Source organism: Periplaneta americana, chromosome 13 (assembly GCF_040183065.1).
Source record: "Periplaneta americana isolate PAMFEO1 chromosome 13, P.americana_PAMFEO1_priV1, whole genome shotgun sequence".
Lineage (NCBI taxonomy): Eukaryota > Metazoa > Arthropoda > Insecta > Blattodea > Blattidae > Periplaneta > Periplaneta americana.
In genome coordinates this window covers 86,425,727-86,441,160 of record NC_091129.1, presented here as the reverse complement: position 1 = coordinate 86,441,160, position 15,434 = coordinate 86,425,727, and the positions used below count along the sequence as shown (strand labels likewise).

Here is a 15,434-nt window from a genome sequence, read left to right as displayed (position 1 = left end):
TTTGGAAAAAAGAACTAACGAAGAGATTAGTTATGTCTTTTGTGTGTAGTGTGGCTTTATAAGGGGTAGAAACACAATCGAAGTGAAGGGAAACGACTATAAGCCTTTGAAATATAGATATGGAGAAGAGTAAAGCGTGTGAAATGGATAGATAGAATAAGAAATACAGCTCTGCTACAAAGATTGGATGAAGAAAGAATATTGCAGTAACCGATGAAGAAGAGTAAAATAAATTGGCTTTGCCACTAGCCAAGAAGAATCTACCTACTGGAGGATGTGCTGGAAGGAACAGTGAACGGAATAAAAGTTCGGGGAAGGAGATATCAGATGATAACAATAAGATGCAGGGGTTATATGCGGAGATTAAGAGCAAAGCGAAATATAGAAAAGATTGGAGAATGCTGGGTTTGCAGTGAAAGACCTGCCCTTGGGCAGAACAATATGAATGAATGATTTATAATTTGTATTCAGATCTTATGTAGTTCTAGGTAAAGGTATTATATACAATATGTGCCTAAATGTTTTCTCCCGAACCTTCAGTTATTACTAAATTACCCATTATAAAGATTAAAAATTGGCATTAAGTTAAGGTTGCAACTTCTTATTGTATTTATTTGGAGTTGTAAATATTGCCAATTTTTTTTTTAATGATTTTTTCCATGCATTTGTGTAGGAGTCTCCTTAATACTTATTCATATAGACCTATTCATTCATTAATACATTCATTCATTCATTCATTCATTCATTCATTCATTCATTCATTCATTCATTCATTCATTCATTCATTCATTCATTCATTCATTCATTCACAGTGTTCTGCCCAAGGACAGGTCTCTCACTGCATTCTCCACAATTCCCTATTTTCTGCCTTCCTTTGTCTCCGCGTATGATATATATATATATATATATATATATATATATATATATATATATATATATATACACAGGGTGTTTTCCGAGATGATGTTACAAATTTTCAGGGATGGTGGAGAAGGGCACATGTATCAATTTGAGATAAGGAACCCTAGTCCGAAAATGGCCAAGTGGAAAGTTACAAGCAAAAATAGTTGTGTGGAAATGAAATAATTTTATTCCTCTGTACACCTTATTTAAGTGTATTTATCTGTACATCTTACAAATACCGTGCGTATTCATCTGACGGTGTTTACGTTATCTACATACAGTATTCTATTCAGTGCGCTGTCTGAGAGGCGGGGGACAGGAAACTACACTAAATCAATGCAGATGGCGTAATGTGTAACGGACATGATCGGTCCTGATATGCACGTCTGTAGACAGCAGTGTATGTCTAAAAGTTGCAGTGTCCAGTCGAACAGTCCTAGTGAAATGGAGAAGTAAACGAGAGCGGAATAATCAGACCTGATTTTCGAATACGGATGAGCCAATGGGAACAGTAGACAAGCTCACAGATTGTATCGGGCAAGTACCCACGTAGGAGACATCCGGCCCATACCATCTTTCCATGACTGTTCTAAAGGTTAAGAGAAGGAAAACACGTGTTGCGTAATTACAATTCCATTTCCACACAACTATTTTTGCTTATAACTTTCGACTCAGTCATTTCCAGACCATGGTTCCTTATCTCTAATTGATACATGTGCCCTTCCCCATCATCCCTGAAATTTTGTAACATCATCTCGGAAACACCCTGTATATCTTAATGTCTTCTATCATCTGATATCTTCTTCTCCGCCGAACTCTTTTCCCGTTCACAATACATCCTTCACCTAGTGACCCAGCCAATTCCTTTTTCTCTTACTGATCAGTTTCAGTATCATTCTTTCTTCATCGACTCTTTCCAAGACAGCTTCGTTTCTTATTCTGTCTGTCTATTTCACACGCTCCATCCTTCTCCATATGCAAATTTCAAATGCAGAAAGTCGCTTTTCTTCACGTCATAATGTCCAAGTTTCTGCCCCATGAAATACTACACTCGTTACAAAGTACGACACTAGTCTCTTCCTTAGTTCTTTTTCCAGAGGTCCGCAGAATATGCTCCTTTTTCTATTAAAAACTTTCTTTGCCATTGCTATTCTCCTTTCGACTTCCTGGCAGCAGCAGTGCCCCAAGTATTTGAAGCTATCCATTTTCTCTACTGTCTCATTCAGAATTCTCAAGTTTACCTTGTTTACTTTTCTTCCTATGATCATAGTCTTCGTCTTGTTTGCAATTATCTTCATCCCATACTGCTCTCAGCTATCATTTAGCTTTAGTAGCATATCCCTTAGTATCATCTCTTCTGCTAACAACGCCATTTCATCAGCGAAGTCACCCAGAGTAGCGCAGTTGGTATAGCACTTGTCTTCTGTGCCCGAAGTTGCGGGTTCGATCCCGGCCAAGGGCGATGACATTTAGGTAAGCTTAAATGCGACAGGCTCATGTCACTAGATTTATTGGGATGTAAAAGAACTTCTGCGTAGCAAAATTCCGGCACACCGGCGACGCTAATATAACCTCGGCAGTTGCGAGCGTCGTTAAATAAACCATAATTTAAATTTTTTCATCCGCAAATATTATGGATTTTATATTTCTTCCTCCTACTATCACTCGTCTCATGTTCTGAAAACAGTTTTTCACTAAATCCTCTAAGTAGATGTTGAACAGGTAGTTGATAAAGGGTATCCTTGACATACTCCTCTGCATATTTCGCGTCTTTGTGATATTTCTTCTCCTATCCTGACTTTGACTCGTTTTTTCATATGAAGGTCACTGAACAGCCTCCTCTCTTTCCAATCTACGCCAATTTTCTTTATGATCCCCATCAATTTATTTCAATGTGGTCAGTCAAAATCATATAGATAGTAAATCTTGCTTCCCATTTCTTTGTTGATTTTCTTAAAAATTGTCAATTTTCGATATCGATTATACAGATAATGTATTAAACGTTAGTGATATAAGGCGACAAACACATTTTTGGCGTCCTCAGCTGAGTGACACAGATAAGTTCACCAATTTTAATCTCGCTTATAGTCACTTGCTACTTCAAAATTGAAACGGTTATGAGTAGAGCGGTGCAGACGGAGCACATGACAGACAGAATGGCATCATAGCAAGGGTTCCGACGTTACTCGGCGTGTTCCCTGTGTACAAGCGACGGTCATGTACACGGTGTGTTGACGTACAGACGACACAGTAGAAATGACACGGTTCCCTAACGTTTCTGCAATTAATTTTCTACAGATACTTTAATAAGATTTCAAAATTACAAAACTAATTAACTATTTCACCTATACTTTTCATGTATGATTTCATACAGAACGCAAACAAAACCACTGTTTATTTGTAACGGGTTCATGATATCCTATTCGCAAAAGCACTTTGTTTTTTCTCTCCTTTTCATTACATTGAAGGTGATTTATTAATGCACGTATGATACGTTATCAGATTTCTTCCAAATATTGTTACAATGCACAACAAATGACAATTGTAAGTTATTAACAGAAAACGAATGTCGTCTATCTGATAGCATGGCCTTATATGTGAAGAAGCTTCTTTCTACGTCTTTTGAAACAACTGGGGCATACGTAAAATCCTGTACAAAATTTTTGTCAACTTCTGTTAGTTCTTCAAAGGAATCCTTATCTCCAGAAATACTGTCACTAATCTTTCAGAGTTTATAATATCCACCATTTTTTTCAACATAGTTTTTATTTTCGCAGATATTATTTTAACAATGTTATCGTCTGCTTGAGTCACTTTCTTTCAGATATTTCACAATAGGGAAATCTGATCAACCAGTTTTGTACCAGACTTTTCTAAAGCTCATACAATTATACAATCAGGAATAAACCCATAATTCGATTCAGTGTATTCCAATTGTTGTTTCATGCGTGACTCAACCAACAGACATTGGACTATTGGTATTGCAGATGCATCTTTCACATCAAATGGTTGAATAACATTCTGGACCTGGTCGAAATATTTACAGTAATAACTGCAGGCCTTCAACCAGGAACCCCAACGAGTAAGTATAGGAGAAGGAGGAAGAGATATACCAGGACATATTTTCTTCAATGCTTTTACGCGGGCATCTCTTTCACAGGCCTAATAAGTTGATCAACACCAGGAAACTGACGTCTAATTACTTCTGCGGTAGGTACTATGATAGGCATGGACGAGACACGTTACATGAATCATATTGGGGAATTGCGCACCAGTTCTACTCTTTCAGGGGCGAGCTAAAGTTTTTCTGTATATAGTATATTTTATGTTACAATTATTAGTTAAATAAATAAATAAGCAAATAAGTAGTAAGTAGGTAAGTTAGTAAATAAATAAATAAGTAAATAAGTGAATAAATAAGTAAATAAATATTTACTAGCTTTTATCATGTACGGCGCTGCATCTGTCACAAATAAGAAACGTTCTCACTCTCAATACCTGAAGGCCACAGTAGCTTCACAGCATTTTCAAATTCAGTACATATTGAACTATAATTTACTATATATACCATTTCACAAGTAAGAAGATTGGTCCATTAAGTCCTCTCGCTTCCATTGCACCGACAACAACACTAACCACATGACGATCAACCGTATCTGTTGTCTCATCAACTGACACCCAAATCTTACTGTCTTTCAATGTATTTCTTATGTCATATATACACTTGTCGTAACTTTTCCGTATGTATCTCCTGCGCAATGTTGATGGATGTGGAATTGATCTACCGGTATATTTCTCCAAAAAATTCCACATGGTTTTGTTGTTAAGTTTATGAAGAGGAATATCTGCTGCTAAAAACGCATCACACATTTCTTCATGGAACACGGATGAGGAACTATGACTCTGTCCACATTTTCAGCCTTGTTCTTTCAATTTCATGACAACACGTTTGTGTGCATCCCTATTTATATGTCTTCGAACATTTCTTATGTTTCTTCAGTATTGATGTTTGCTTTACTACGCTGTACCTACTGCTTGCAGCTATCCTGTGTACCGCAGTGTCAGACCTCTGCGGGTAAACAAGGTGAATTTACAACCCTTGCCCTGTTGCCGGTGTGTCGAACAACTGCTCCCTTTGCACTGCTCTAGTTATGAGCTTATACGTTAATATATCACAGACTTATTATCTTAATTTAATGAAAGAATTTCACCAGTTTCAAGTGAATGTATGTTTACTTACCTGACAACCAGTGAAACGGCAACAGGTATTAAGTTCATCTTCTTACCCCCTCGCAGGTATTCGTCTGGAGTGTCTTCTTTCTTACCCCAGAATCCAAAGTAGATCCCAATCATGGTGGAAACCAGAAGCATTAGGGCGAATATACTGTAATCTGGCCAGCCGAAGCGTTGTAGTGCCTCTTGTTCGGAAATACTTTGTGTAATATTCATGGCTTCACTGCACAGGAATTAATGTGTTGTAAGCCCTTTTGTTCTGACGTCTTCCCCACACTTGTTAAACATTGAATGGTAATTATTTATTTGACTGAAATAATTAACTCTTTTTAGACTATTAAGTTAAGGGAAACTGATTTACTTTGAGTGGATTATTTTACGACGCTTTAACAATATTACTATTGTTACCTAACCTCTGAGTAAGATGAAGGTGGCTATTTCGTTTATATGACGTCATTCCATTTTAGACCAATGAAGTGTAATGAAATTTTGAATTCCAACCAATGACAGTCATACATCGCGATAATTTTTTCAGCTATAGGCTATTTATCGCTATCAATTTATCGCATGATCGTTCTTTTGTTTAGTCAGTGTCGCCAACTGTTTCCCCGCAAATCGATGAGCATGACTCCATTAAGATGCATTTACACCAGTGGTGGCGAAAATGTAATCTTGCGCCGAGCCACTGTGTAACCTGCAACGTGCATAGCATCTATGGAGGGAGGCGGACACCCAAAGGGGAAGTGAGCAAGTGTCTGACTTATTAACGTATTTTCATTTCCCTTACGTCAAGCACTAAAATATAATTTTATACAGTACAAGGCTACAAACTAATGTTTAGTACGTGTAACGAAGAAAGAAATGAACAATAAATGAATAATATCACAACCTAACATTTTATTAATTGTCTTCAGAATGTCTCTGCGACAAAGTTTCAAAATCAGGAATTATGTCACTGCCAGTCGTAGTTGATCACGAAGGTATTAGTCTGTCATTCGTGATCTAATTTTTTTTTCTATTTTAATTGTTGAAAATAATTTCTCAAAAACGTAAGTTGTAGCGAACATGGCTTCAAGAGAACAAGCGAAAGAACGAAGCTTCAGATATTTATTTTTTGGCAAAGATTTGAAAGTTCAACATTTGTCAAGTCCTTACATCTAGCTTTCATTTGACATCACATAGTAAATCAGCGAGTTCAAATTGAATAGCTAACCGCATTATTCGTACATCTGCTGAAAAAGGATCGACGTACAGAGATGATGATGATGATGATGATAACAATAACACTTAACCTTTCAGTGTTTCATCAGTAACATGTAGTAACTTATAATGCCATTTTATGTTATATAACCGTTTTCCTAGTAATATTTGTGAACAAATCATACATTTAATATGATGAAACATTAAAAGGTTAAGTGTTATTATTAATATTATTATTATTATTAATATTATTATTATTATTAATATTATTATTATTATTATCATTATTATTATCATTATCATTATCATCTCTGTACGTCGATTCTTTTACAGCAGATGTACGAATAATGCGGTTAGATTTTCAATTTAAACTCACAGATTTACAATGTGACGTTAAATGAAAACTAGATGTAAGGACTTGACAGATATTGAACTTTTCAAATCTTTGGAAAAAAAATAAGTATTTGAAGCTTCGTTCTTTCGCTTGGTCTGTTGAAGCCATGTTCGCTGTAACTTACGTTTGTGAAAAATTATTTTCAACAATGAAAATAGTAAAAATCAAATTTAGATCACGACTGACAGACAAATACCTTCGTGATCAACTACGATTGGCAGTAAGTGACATAATTCCTGATTTTGAAACTTTGTCGCAGAGACATTCTGAAGACTGTTACTTTTAGGTTGTGGTAATGTGTCCTATGTTTTCTTGTTCATTTCTTTCTTCGTTACACGTCCTAAACATGAACTTCCCCTTCGGTTGTCCGCCTCCCTGCATAGGTGCTATGCACGTTGCAGCTTACACAGTGGCTCGGCGCACCATGGCATTTTCGCCAAGGCTGCAATAGAATATTGAAAGTGTATTCTTCTCCTCTAGATGGCAGGAACAACAAACTTGAAATTCTTATGGAAAGGGAACAAGTCGTGGACTAAACTCCTTTTCAAAGTAAACATGAAAACTAAAGTGTTGAAGTCTAGACTAAAGAGATGCGGGACCTGTTCCCTCTTTTCATGCAGAATGAAAGAGCATACCTAAATTAATATGACTACAGTCTTAACTCATTTTTCTCAAAACTGTCACTTATTACCTTTTCATATTTAGTGATTCAATTAATGAAAAATAAATGCATACATGTAAGTTTGAATGGATAATAAGATCGACTTAACGAATAAACGAAAGTAAACCAACTAGCGAAGTAAAATAATTTAAATATTATTACGTGGAAAGAAATACATTATAAATTCACGAATGAAGACGAAAACTTAAGAATAAGAGTTTTAATTAACTTTTAATTTTAATTTATTTTTGTATTTCTTATGTTATAATAAACTACACTCGAACACGAGCTTTCCTCATACGGGTGTTCCTTATATGTTTTGTATAATCAATGTTGTATAATAGTACATTATGCAACGAGCCTATAATAATAATAATAATAATAATAATAATAATAATAATAATAATGATTTATTTTAGCTGGCAGAGTTAAGGCCGTAAGGCCTTCTCTTCCACTCAACCAGCAAAAAGTGTATATACATATGCATGAACTTACAAAGAATCCAACAATTTGATTTAGATGAGAGTTACATGTATACAAAAGTTATTTACAAATTAAACAACAAAATACTATGAACTATTAATTAAACACTGAAATAAACTGTGTAGCAGAATTAAACTAAAATACATAGAATGTTAATATATTTCAAATAATATTAGATAATAGAAAGAGATTATTACGAGACAATTAAAATACAGCACAATCAGGATGATGTCTAAAGAAAAAGTAACAATGTAGTCAGTGATAGTTTAAATCAGTATGATTGGAGTGAAATGCTAATAAGGTTATCTTTTAAGCTGTTCTTAAAGGTGTTTATTGTCTTGCAGCCCCTAATACTTTGTGACAAGGAATTCCATTGACGCGAGGTGGATATTGTAAAAGATGATGAATAACAAGATGTTCTATGAAGAGGTATACTTAGCGTGCCACAGATAAGTGATCTGGTATTTACGTCGTGGTTAGAGTATAGATAAGAGAAACGAGACGAAAGGTAATTTGGTGTTGAAGTGTGCAGAATTCGAAAGAGTAAAGACAAAGAGTGTAAAGTTCTACGTTCTTTAAGAGTGTAAAGTTCTACGTTCTTTAAGTCGGAGCCACGAGAGACTTGCGAAGGACGGTGATATGTGATCATACCGTCGGATGTTGCACACGTATCTGACGCACATATTCTGAGCTCGCTGTAACTTGACTGACAATTCAGAACTTAGGTCACTTAAAAAACGTCACAATAATCGAAGTGCGGCGTTACTAGGGTTTGCACTAGGGTAAGTTTTAGTTGCTGGGGCAAGAAGTTTCTCAAGCGACTCAAACAGTGAATGGAGGAACAGATTTTTTTTATCGTTTCTTTAACTTGAAAATTCCAACTTAGATTATTATCAAAAAAGAAGCCAAGATTTTTTACGACAGATGAATAAGGGAAAGATTACTGTTATTAAGGGAGTTAACTAAACGCTTATGTCCAATAATTATGGCTTGAGTCTTACTTGGATTAAGTGCGAGTCCGAAATTGGCCGCCCAAGTGGAGACAGTGGCTAGGTCACAATTTAACTTGTCAATCGATTCATTGATCGTATTGGGTCTGGAATGTATGTAAAGTTGTAGGTCGTCGGCATAGAGGTGATATCGGCAATACTGTAAGTTCTTTGATACGTCATTAATGTAGATAGAGAAAAGTAGTGGACCTAATACGGAGCCCTGCGGCACTCCCGCCTTTGTGCATCTCCATTGGGAGAATTGATTATCAAGTGAAACACACTGTTGGCGGTCACGTAGGTAGGAGTCCATCCAGCTCAAGGTATTGTCTGACAGGTGCAAAGCCTTCATCTTTGCAAGAAGCAAGTCGATATCAACAGAACCAAAGGCATTGCTGAAATCGAGAAGAGTTAGTGCCGTTACTTCACCCCTATCCATAGCTTCACGGATGTCCTCAGTCACTTTAAGTAGGGCTGTAGAAGTGCTGTGTCCATGTCTAAAACCCGATTGATAGTCATCAAGGAGTTTGTGTTCGTCGAGATAGTTCATAAGTTGTCCATGTACAATATGTTCTAATGCTTTTGAAAGAGTGGGAAGAATTGATATCGGTCTGTATTGGTTTACTGTAGAAGGTGTGTTAGATTTAGGTAAAGGTTTCACTAATGCCATTTTCCAGAGTGAGGGGTAGGACCCAGTCATAATAGATGCATTGAATATATGTGTGATGGTCGGCAGGATCACATCTATTATTTTATACAGGAGAGTGATATTTATATTGTCTATACCTTGGGCTTTAGATTTCATACGTCGCAGCGTCTTCATTACGTCAGTCGGGTTAATGTATTTAAAGAAGAATTTATCCCACACAGGTTGGGGGTAAGATCTGAGAAATTCAAGAGTCTCTTGCTTATGTAATGGTTCAGGTGGAGCAGTGACAAAATGTTCATTTAGGCTATTGAGTGACAAGTTGATGTTATCTACCCGAGGCTTTGCTTTTGTTAGACCCAGGTTATTAAGGTTACGCCACAATTCTTTCGCACTGACCGAAGGTAGAATAAGGGAATGTGCATGGCGTAATTTAGCATTTCTTACTGCTTGATTACATTTATTTCTTAAAACTTTGTAAGTATTAAAATCTAATTCGTCCTTGCTCCGTCTGTATTTACGATAAGCAGTGTCTCTGTCTGTCATGAGTAATTTTATGGCATCGCACATCCAAGGCGCAGGGTGTCTACCAACTCGTCTGGTTTTCAAAGGTGCGTGTTTATCGTATAACTGAATTACTAGGTCGTTAAATTTTTCGATTTTGTCGTCAATGTCTGGTAAATTCCACACTTCAGTCCAAGGCAGGCTAAGTGCATCGTTGATTAATTCATCATGCTCAATATGCTTCAAGTCACGGTATGATGTGATGTGAGGTTTATATTTTGGACAATACAAGGAATATTCTAGAAAGATTATGTCGTGTGCTGAGATACCCGGCGCTGATAGTTGTCCATTCGTTAATGCTAACTGAGGATTAGTCGTGGCAATAATGTCAAGAAGTGTCTCCGATTCCTGGGTATGGTGGGTAGCTGCGGAAGGAAGGATGGATATATTGTAAGACTCAAACATGTTCTTAAGTTGAACTGTAGCGTAATTACTTGAATTTAATAAGTTTGTATTGAAATCGCCTAAAATAACAGTATGGTCATAGTGAGGCACAAGATTAAGCAAAGGTGTTTCAAGGTCACTTAAGAATCCTGATTTAGGGGGTTTGTATACAACTCCAAGGAGGCACTTTTTGTTGCTTGCACCGACTTCGATGAATAGATATTCAGGATGTTCTAAGACTTCATTCGAAGACTGGTAGACAATTTTAAACGGTAAGTCCGATCGCACATACATCGCAACACCACCTCCGCGTTTACCGATTCGGTCATTTCTACAGAGGGTGTAATTATCTAAACTTACAAGAGAAGATGATAGGGAAGGCTTTAACCACGTTTCAGAGATAAGAATAGCGTGAAGAGACAAAGGAGAGAAAATAGATTGAACTTCATTGAAATGACAGAGAAGGCTTTGAGAATTTATAGAAGGCTTTATATAATGGTAGTAATTAAGATGCGAGTATGTTTGTTTATGAAACGAGCGCAAGCGAGTTTAATAATTTTCATACGAGCGTCTTAATTACCATTATAGGCAAGTTTCATACTACTTTTTATGCTCGACCATATTTATAATTTGAAATTATTCATAAGTATTCATGTAATGGTTATCGAAGTGAGGAGCGGAACTGACCTTCTAAATTGTGAGATGTGCGCAGACTCGAAAGTATTGATTTTTTCCGAGGAACGAATGACATTGACCTTGATATAATCTAGAGAATAACATGGACATTAGTCTTGATATAAGGTGGAAATTGATTTAGAATTGATAAACGAGATGACAAATTGAATTTATTTGAATATTATTTACAATTAACGCTAATTATTATAGTAACAGAACATAACCTTCTGCGACAGTATTGGATTTACAGCCTCCGTGACGTTTTGCTAGTTGTCTTTCGATTGCATATCCGAGAATAATCGATACTTGCGCTTTTATAATGCTATAATGGTGATTTCTCATTGGCTGAACAACTGAATTATAATGAATAGGTGTACTTTAATGAGGTGCATTAAAGGGCTACTACCAGGTGTATAATTACTACATTTCGGCATGGTCGAGCATAGATAAATATAACCTATCAATGTCAATTACATTATAAAATGTGAAAAATTGTTAAATTAATCAAATAATAATTCAGTGAAAAGCAAATAGAGAAAATTATTTGAAAAATGAATAAATGAGCTTGAAAAAATAACGATTTTTGGAAGAATAAATAATCAAAATGTGAATGAAAACGTATTAGTGAATCTACGTAACACAAAGTTATGCTTTCACCATAGAATGTGATGAATTCATTGTCAAAAAGTTTTGAAATGTTATATATTTGAGAAAATATATCCCCAATATAAAACAGAATATAAGATATATTAGTGAATAAATATTGGCCTTACCTTTAGCGCTCGTGGCTGGGAGTATTTCCTCCTAGTTTAGACGGACTACTGAACGTCTTACTAGAAATTTCTCTAGCGTTGAAGGAAGGAACAGTACGAAAAATTACCCGTTATCTAAAGTAATTACGACCTCGTTCAAGTTCCTCCTTTCTAACCTTGTTCTTTACAACATAATATCTTCATAATATATCTTCCATATAATTAATGCGTAGAATGATGCACAAGAGCTTCAGGGTATGTGTGGCAATGGAAAGAGCAAGATCTTCTTTAGTGAACACTAAACATTTTTTCATCTTATGAACTGAAAATGTGAGATACGTTTACATAAAATGCTTTATTTATTCATAAATACTATGAAATACGAGTTATGGTGTTTATGGTCATTAGTCGCTTAGTAGGAATGGAAAGGTTTCCTTCCACCTAGAAGCTACAGTAGTGACAAAGAAAACCGAACCGACCCTTGTAGCTGATTTCAGAGCCTTGTTCATTCCAGAGCACGATAGACTGGTAACTAAGACTTTCGTGGTTCGAATCCTGCCTGGGAAGGAAATTTATTTGAATCGGTCGTTGCAGAAAGGGGTAAATCATAAAAGCTTACTTTTGAGATAATCAATAAAAACTGTTTTCTTCTTCCAATACTGGAGTAATCATTATAAATATTTTTTCTTACTTTGTTTATGAATAGTGAAGTCTAATACATCATGTTAGACATCTGACACCTCAAACACTTTTGTTTAAAGTTGTTTAATCGAACCATGACTTATCCCTTTTTTGCAAGGAATTGTTAAATAAATATATATATATATATATATATAATTTACAATTTTGCGCTAATGTAATATTTGAAATAAAACTAAATGTTAATAATTACAATGATAACGATGTTTTTGTGTGTAATTACTACATTACTGTCACCATTTACATAATTATTTTTGCATTTTAATCATTATTCCTACTACAGAAATGTACTAATATGTGATTTTATATCACAGTTTTAAGTGAAAATTCTACTTTTAAATTAATACTTAAAAACTGCATATACTGGGTGTTCAGTTCAAAATGTGTCTTGGCTCGCTGTATGCCGTCGTGTGGCTAGCTGATGAACCTAGAGAATTCAATCTTCCTACACTTCCGCAGCTCAGGTGTATAATCTAAGAGGCAGAGAAGTTGGCTAGCAAGTACGGCGTTCATTCTGAAGACTACGTGCCGATACGTACGGTAACGCCGGTAGTAGCAGGAATGTGAACTGTTTGGAAATACGTACTGTCGGGATATGGGGATAGGGTTAAGACGATTATTTATAAATACATAAATAATCGTCTTAACCCTCTCCCCATATCCCGTGTAACTTCGACGGTCAACATGGACACGGAGCATTTGATTTGTGTTGTGGAATGTTACCGTACGCAACCGATGATAACAAATACCCTGCGTACGACTTGCCGGCGCAAAACACAGTTCGAAAGAGGTTATGGTAGTACACAGACCGTACAGACCGCCATCTGTTGCTACGACTTTCAAGTTATACCGTACACGTTCTCAAGTTCAGATTGAGGAACGCCTTAAATAATAGGCAACTTCTCTAACATATAAGCTGAAACTCGCTTCAAATCGGTGACCCAATAACAGTGACGTCATGACACACTTTGAAATGAACACCCAGTAGGAGAGAACAATAACACTAAAGTACTACACAAAATCATTTGTTTCAATTTGTTATAGAGTGTATTGTTAGACGTTGGAAACTACGTCATTTGTAGATTCCTTGTCACAAGGTGACCAGTTCAGGATCTCTTCGTAAAAGAAAGTATGTTCCAATGGAATGTATTGCCTCACTTTCAATACGTCTCCAAGTTTTTTTTCGTATTAATGGAAATTTTCTCATTGTATGCTTTTGTGTAGGCATTACTATGCGTCCATAACCTGGTTTTTTCATACAGAATCTGTTTCCTCATTTCACTATCAATGAACAAACTGGCAGTCACACATCTGGATCATCTTTAGAGTAAATAAATTCACTGAATTGTGCTGAAGAAAACATATTCTTATCTTTCCCTTTTTCCCCTCAGTGTTTCTAATGAGCAGGTGGTTTTTTTGTAATACTCTGGCCACCAGAATTTAAAATTCAAATTATCATCAGTAGTAACTAATTCTACAGAAAATCTGTTGTTTGTGTTTGCCTGGTGGTTCAAGGTATTGTATTGTTCTGGCACATATACCCTGTCTATCTTCCTTAGTTTGCGCTTAATTACACCAAAATTTCGGTCACAGGGAAGAAATGAATGGCCTCGTTGTGGAAAATAATGAAAGAATTTGTTAAATCTCCCCATTTGCGTCAGTGCAAGCAACAATCGAATTAAGGTATGATTTTTATTTTGCCCTCCACAGTTATAAGAGAAAAGATACAATTCCTTGACTGAAGAAGGGACATTATTTTCAATGTAGTTCAGAAGGAACACACTTCATTTGAAGATTTGTGGCCTATAACATCATGATAGGAATAGAAGTGAGCCGTATGATCTTTGAAATTGTGAATGTTGAAAATTGGTGACCCAAAGTTGCGTCTAAACAAACAATGAGTAGTTTCTTACTCACATTGTTCTCCTGTCATGCGGGCTGCTACAGAGTTCGCAATGGAATTGACGTTCCAATGCCTTTAGTTTATTTTTCTTATTTACATTTCTGCTGTAGTTAATTTCATTGCGTTTACGTTTACCATTAATGACACAGTTTTCTTCCCCTGGGTCACTTACTACTTCTAGCTTATCTGTCGTTTTCCTTATCAGCTGATGGGCGCGTAACTTACTAGATCCGCGGCACTCAGTTGCGTCACGTCGTCAGTCAGTGCAGAAAGAAGGTAAGTCGCTGACTTGTCCCCTTTCTGCAATGACTGCGCTGCTTATGGTACTCTGCTTTGCGTTGAGAATGAGCAAATTTGTCCCATTTCTGTATGGAAATGTGTATCTAGGTCTGGAGAAAGCAATGGCACTCTTAACTCATTTTCGCGTTTTTCATGACTTATCCCCTTTCTGCAATGACCGATTCATTTTTTGTTCCTTATTCAAATTTATTCCTAATACTTTTCGATTGCTGGTAAAATTCATGTTCTGAGAATAATAAGTTAATTAAGTAGTAAAATATTGCTGCAATCGAAAAGCATTAAGAATAAATTTGAATAAGGAACAAAAAAAAATTCTTCCTAGGCAGGATTCAAACCACGAAGGTCTTAGTTACCAGTCTATCGTGCTCTGAGTGAAGAAGACTCTGAAATCAGCTACAAGGGTCGGTCCGGTTTTTTTTTTTGCCACTACATACAGTTTTCAAAATTATTTATTTTTTTATGTTTGATGAGTTATGAGAAATATCTCAGAGTTCATTACAAAAGTTAACATTGTGTATCTGTTATCAGTATTGTATTACAAGTAAACAGATTTAATATCTTTCTAGGCTCATATTCGAAATGTGGGAAGTGACAAGAATTGAAACAGTAACAAAATACGAATTTCTGAGCTGTTGACAAAGCCATCTA

At 36.0% G+C, this 15,434-nt stretch overlaps 1 protein-coding gene across 1 annotated transcript in view; it reads right to left on the bottom strand.

Annotated features, from left to right (window-relative positions):
• The window catches only part of LOC138712085 (sodium-coupled monocarboxylate transporter 1-like), a 55,973-nt gene extending 44,009 nt beyond the window's left edge, over positions 1–11,964 (bottom strand). Inside the window, exons 1-2 of the mRNA XM_069843479.1 lie at positions 11,906–11,964; positions 5,144–5,359 (exon numbers count right to left, since the gene is read on the bottom strand). Of these exons, the coding sequence (XP_069699580.1) occupies positions 5,144–5,352 (209 nt within the window). The 5' untranslated portion in view covers positions 5,353–5,359; positions 11,906–11,964. The remainder of the gene's footprint in view (positions 1–5,143; positions 5,360–11,905) is intronic.
• Between the last annotated feature and the right edge of the window lie 3,470 nt (positions 11,965–15,434).